The 6,000-nt window shown below is 40.9% G+C and overlaps 1 protein-coding gene across 1 annotated transcript in view; it reads left to right on the top strand.

Moving 5' to 3' along the window:
• The window catches only part of LOC118809770 (ras-related protein Rab-26), a 29,422-nt gene that overhangs the window by 4,791 nt on the left and 18,631 nt on the right, over window positions 1-6,000 (top strand). Inside the window, exons 2-4 of the mRNA XM_036573328.1 lie at window positions 1,568-1,678; window positions 3,938-3,979; window positions 4,712-4,778. Coding sequence (XP_036429221.1) covers window positions 1,568-1,678; window positions 3,938-3,979; window positions 4,712-4,778 — 220 coding nt within the window. The remainder of the gene's footprint in view (window positions 1-1,567; window positions 1,679-3,937; window positions 3,980-4,711; window positions 4,779-6,000) is intronic.

The raw sequence follows: 6,000 nt of genomic DNA on the forward strand, positions 1-6,000 counted from the left end.
CATAAGCTCTGGTAGAGTCTCATAAGGTCTGGTAGATTCTCATAAGGTTTAGTAAGGTCTGGTAAGGTCTCATAAGGTCTGGTAAGGTCTTATACAGTTTGGTAAGGTCTCATAACGTCTGGTAGAGTCTCATAAGGTCTGGTAGATTCTCATAAGGTCTCATAAGGTCTGGTAGAGTCTCATAAGGTCTGGTAAGGTCTTATACAGTTTGGTAAGGTCTCATAAGGTCTGGTAGAGTCTCATAAGGTCTGGTAGATTCTCATAAGGTCTGGTAAGGTCTTATACAGTTTGGTAAGGTCTCATAAGGTCTGGTAGAGTCTCATAAGGTCTGGTAGATTCTCATAAGGTTTAGTAAGGTCTGGTAAGGTCTCATAAGGTCTGGTAAGGTCTTATACAGTTTGGTAAGGTCTCATAACGTCTGGTAGAGTCTCATAAGGTCTGGTAGATTCTCATAAGGTCTCATAAGGTCTGGTAGAGTCTCATAAGGTCTGGTAAGGTCTTATACAGTTTGGTAAGGTCTCATAAGGTCTGGTAGAGTCTCATAAGGTCTGGTAGATTCTCATAAGGTCTGGTAAGGTCTTATACAGTTTGGTAAGGTCTCATAAGGTCTGGTAAGTTCGCATAAGCTCTAGTAAGGTTTGGTAAGGTCTCATAAGCTCTGGTAGAGTCTCATAAGGTCTGGTAGATTCTCATAAGGTTTAGTAAGGTCTGGTAAGGTCTCATAACGTCTGGTAGAGTCTCATAAGGTCTGGTAAGTTCGCATAAGCTCTAGTAAGGTTTGGTAAGGTCTCATAAGTTCTAGTAACGTCTGGTAAGGACTCATAAGGTCTGGTAAGGTCTCATAAGCTCTAGTAAGGTCTGGTAAGGTCTCATAAGCTCTAGTAAGGTCTGGAAAGGTCTCATAAGGTCTGGTAAGGTCTTATAAAGTTTGGTAAGGTCTCATAAGGTCTGGTAAGTTCTCATAAGCTCTAGTAAGGTTTGGTAAGGTCTCATAAGGTCTGGTAAGGTCTCATAAGCTCTAGTAAGGTCTGGTAGATTCTCATAAGGTCTAGTAAGGTCTGGTAAGGTCTCATAAGGTCTCATAAGGTCTTATAAGGTTTGGTAAGGTCTCATAAGGTTTGGTAAGGTCTGATAAGGTCTGGTAAGGTCTCATAAGATCTGGTAAGGTCTCATAAGCTCTAGTAAGGTCTGGTAAGGTCTCATAAGCTCTAGTAAGGTCTGGTAAGGTCTCATAAGGTCTGGTGGCATCTCATAAGGTCTGGTAATGTCTCATAAGGTCTGGTAGGGTCTCATAAGGTCTGGTAATGTCTCATAAGGTCTGGTAAGGTCTTGTAAGCTCTAGAAAGATCTGGTATAGTTTCATAAGGTCTGGTAAGGTGTTGGGTTGCGTCTGGTGAAGGTGGAGAGATTAGTATTCCATCTGATTTACTGTAGATGTATCTCCTGTAACTCTATGAAGGAAGTGTTATGTTCCAGGTGCCATGATGTTCTGGAAGCAAAGAAACCATAGTCTTTGGTATTTTGTCAATCTATTGTTTATTTTGTTTTATTGTCTCTCTCTCTGTAGGTCATGCTGGTTGGAGATTCAGGAGTTGGGAAGACTTGTCTACTCGTTCGTTTTAAGGATGGAGCTTTTCTGGCAGGAAGCTTCATTTCAACTGTCGGCATCGACTTCAGAGTAAGAACTGTAGATTACAGCACATTCACTCTCTTCTGTTCTCTGTACATCACTGTCTGAGGAAAAACACTCATCTCCAAAATATTGACTTTACAGAAGAGAGCGAAAACTCTCTGAACGTCTAGTGTAAGTTAATGTAAAGAGGTTCATTTGTCATGAAATTTTCACACACTGTAAATGTTTTCAAATAATGCAGAAAAATAAACATCGACAAAAACAGAGAGACATGATTTTTATTGGACAGTGATGAAATATGAAGCTCACTACCAACAACGTATATTACGAAAACATCCATTAGCGTTTGGAACAAACCTCATATTTTATTTCTTATTTGTTTTTATTTTTTACTTATATATATTTATTTATATATATGATCAAATGATCCTTTAACAGGACAGAAGCGAGTGTTGTGGGTATTGATACTCTGTGAAAATGCAGTTATGATCTGATATCTTGTTTATGTGAAATACATTGTGTGTGAGAGTCTGACTGCAGACGTACATGGTTAATGTAAAGTACAGTGCAGATCACAGAAGTCTGTATGTTTAGTCACATCTGTAACCTTTATTACACACAACTGAACACATGTAACTAATACTAATAAATTTTAGAACATTTTTAGAAACATATTTTACAAATACATTTTTTGGCCATATTTATATGTTGCAAAAATATATTTGGTAAATATATTTGGAATATATATGTTTTTCCATATGGGAACTGTTGTTAAGCAGGGATTGGAGGGCTGAGAACAGAGGGTGGAGCTTTGGATCGACACATTCAAGAAAGATATAGAGTGTAAAATATGATTCAGTGACTGTACTTTAAAACAACCCGTCAAATTTCATTATTTTAAAATTGCAGCTTAAACCAATTCTTTCACCATTTGGATGGATAAGCTTGTGGTCATCAGCAGGACTGACCACATTTAAACAGGCCTGAACCTGACTCTGCACCTGAATGTACATTTAGCATGTGCCTTATTTTGGATGTGTTTTGCAAATGAACTTGAAGGACTGTAGAGAGAAAACTGGTGACTCAGCGCATAAAAGATCATGAAGTGGGTAGAAAAAAACACCAGCCTTATGCCAGGGGTCACTCAGACCTTCTTCTGAGGAGCTTTCTGACAGGAGCCAGAGTATTCCCAGCAGAGACTATTCCCAGCAGTGAGTATTCCCAGCAGAGAGTATTCCCAGCCGAGAGTATTCCCGGCAGAGAGCCATAACAAAAGCCAAGACTCTCAAATTCTGATAAATTTATTTTCTCATTCAGAAACAATGTGCATTATTAATAGAGGATTATTTTTAAGCAAAGGATTTAAGTCAAGCTGACTTGTGATCTAATTGGCTGGAGTCATAATGTGTGGAAGGTGTGAGTTTGAAGTAAACAGGGATTGGGTAGAGGGTACGAGGGGTGGAGGGTTGGGGGGGGGCTCAGTGTATGTGTTTGCTTATAGTGAGATTTGCTGATACGGCTCTCCTGTCCTTCCTGTCTGTGACCCCTCCAGACTGATAGTCAACCATATAAACACCACCCTGTGCCAAAACATTCAAATAATGTTGATAAGACTTTTGAAAAGGGCTGTTCGAGTGTTTCTTAAAGACTTCAGATCCTTAATGTACACTGCATGTCCAAAAGTATCTGGATGCTCCATGTAATGAATAAGTTCAGCTACTGTAGGGTCACTCATTGATGACACAGCGTGTATGATCTCAATAAAAAAGCACTGACCAATAGAATGGGACACTCTGGATCAGCTGCACATGATCCTAAGGTCTCCATGTCCAATGCCAAGCGTGGGCTAGAGGGGTATAAAGCCCCCCAGCATTGGGCTGTGGAGCAGTGGAACTGTGTTCTCTGGAGTGATGGAGCTCCATCCAATACCTTTGGGATGAGTTAGTGACGAGTAGAGGCTGTTAGTGCAGCACAGACTCACTATTAACACATTCATTTCTGTAAGGATAGTGTAAGTGAATGGTATCTGAATGTGTTCTTGGGGGCCACAACACTGAGCAGTGTCTGTCATCGTGGTAAACACAGTGAAATATATTGCCTGCTTTAAAGTTTAAGTGACTTTAAGGTCAGTCAGAGGTCAGAGATAAAGCAGACGAGTAGTGCTGAAATTTTACTCGTGGCGTTGGACGTTTACGCAAACAACAACAACTGCTTTCACTGTGTCAAAGTGAAAAACATGACAAACACGTTTCTGACTGTTTATAACAGTGAAATTACAGATTATATTTCCTTCCTGTGTTGTAGAATAAAGTGCTGAACATTGATGGAGTGAAGGTTAAACTACAGGTAAGAAAAATGTATCATATTTATTTACCTTCCAGCTGAACTGATACAGTATTTACACAAATATACACTTCTTAGATATAATGACTATTTGATGGTGATGATAGTAATGATGATGGTTATGGTATTGATGATGTTGATGATTATTGGTGATTATTATTATGATGATAATGTTGATGGTGATGATAAATGATTGTGATGATGGTGGTGGTGATGGTGATGATGATGATGATGATGATGATGATGGTGATGATGGTGATAATGATAAATGATGGTGGTGGTGATGGTAATGACGGTGATGATGGTGATGCCGATGGTGATGGTGATGATGATAATGATGACGATGATAGTGATGGTGATGATGGTGATGATGATGATTGTGTTGATAGTGATGATGGTGATGATAGTGATGATGGTGATGATAGTGATGATTGTGTTGATAATGATGATGGTGATGATGATAATGGGGTAGATGATGATGACGGTGAAAGTGATGATGGTGATGATGGTGATGATAATGATGATTGTGATGGTGATGATGATAGTGATGATAATGGCGATGATGATGATGATGGTGGTGATGATGTTGAAGGTGATGATGATGGCGATGATGGTGATGATGATGATGATGATGATGATGATGATGGTGATGATAATGGCGATGATGTTGATGTTGATAATGATGATGATGTTGAAGGTGATGATGATGATGATGATAGTCTTCCTGATCTGTAGATTTGGGACACGGCTGGTCAGGAGAGGTTCAGGAGTGTGACTCATGCGTACTACAGAGACGCTGACGGTGAGTTCTTCCTCCTGAGTTGAGTGATGAAGACTGAGACAGCTGGACACTCAGTGTTTATTTATTCAGAGTCAGGAAACTGATTTACTGAACTTCATCAGCTCCTCTGGAGATTCAGAGTGTAGAGTACAAAGTCAATCTTTAACTGTAGGATCAGTGTTATTGTGAATCAGCCCACTTTTATCTGGTGGGCCAGGTGGTCAGAGGAGAGCCTTTGAGTACATCTGTATTGTAGTGTTATCAAGTCAAAGTTTAGTAATACATCACTTTTTACAGCATTTGTTGTCACAAAGCAGCTTTACAGAAAAATCCAGGTCTGAGCCCCCATGAGCGTCACCAGTGACGGCAGTGGCAAGGAAAAACTCCCTAAGAGCAAGAGGAAGAAACACTGAGAGGAACTGAGACTCAAAAGGGGAACCCATCCTCCTCTGGTCAACACCGGATAGCAAACAGCGTTAGTATAAAATATTAGAATACAAAACGGGAAAAACAGGCGGAGCAATGGTTAATTAGATAGCTTGAGTTTATGCAGCAGCATCAGCAGCAGGAGGGTCAGTTCATGTAAGGTTTGCACAGCGTCACACAGCGTGAAGCTCAATGGTGGTCTAAATGGTCCAGAAGGCTGAAGTGGTCCAGAAGGCTAACAGCATCAGACGCACAGGATGGGCAGCTGTTCAACTCGGCAAAGAGAAAGAAATACACAGAGAGTCAGTTCTGTACAGAGTGACTGATCACTGATTACAGTGTAACAGAGCAGCAGAGACTCCGGCAGGTCTAGATATTACAGCCTCACTAAGAGGGAGAAACCAGAAAGGTAACAGAGTCATGAGGCTCCCTGAGATGTCAGCGCCCCTCCACTCCACCGTCAACAAACCTGAGTGAGTGCGTGAGGCAGCGGGACGACGGCACCAACACTCCCAGTTTACCATAATACTCCATGACCATGAACCCCAGATCTGCACCTTTTATCTAACAGGGAAAACTAATTACCAAAGGCTCCACTTAACAAGTGGGTTTTTAGCCTAGACTTAAAGACTGAGGCTGTGTCTGAGTCCTGAACACTGACTGGAAGACCATTCCAAAGCTGGGGGGCTTTGTATGAGAAGGCTCCGCCCCCTGATGTAACTTTATTAATTCTAGGTACTAATAGTGAGCAGCTCCTTGTGATCTAAGATGGTTCATAGTATGAGAGAAGTTCACTCAGGTACTGAGGCGCAAGTCC

This window comes from Colossoma macropomum, unplaced genomic scaffold, assembly GCF_904425465.1.
Source record: "Colossoma macropomum unplaced genomic scaffold, Colossoma_macropomum, whole genome shotgun sequence".
NCBI lineage: Eukaryota > Metazoa > Chordata > Actinopteri > Characiformes > Serrasalmidae > Colossoma > Colossoma macropomum.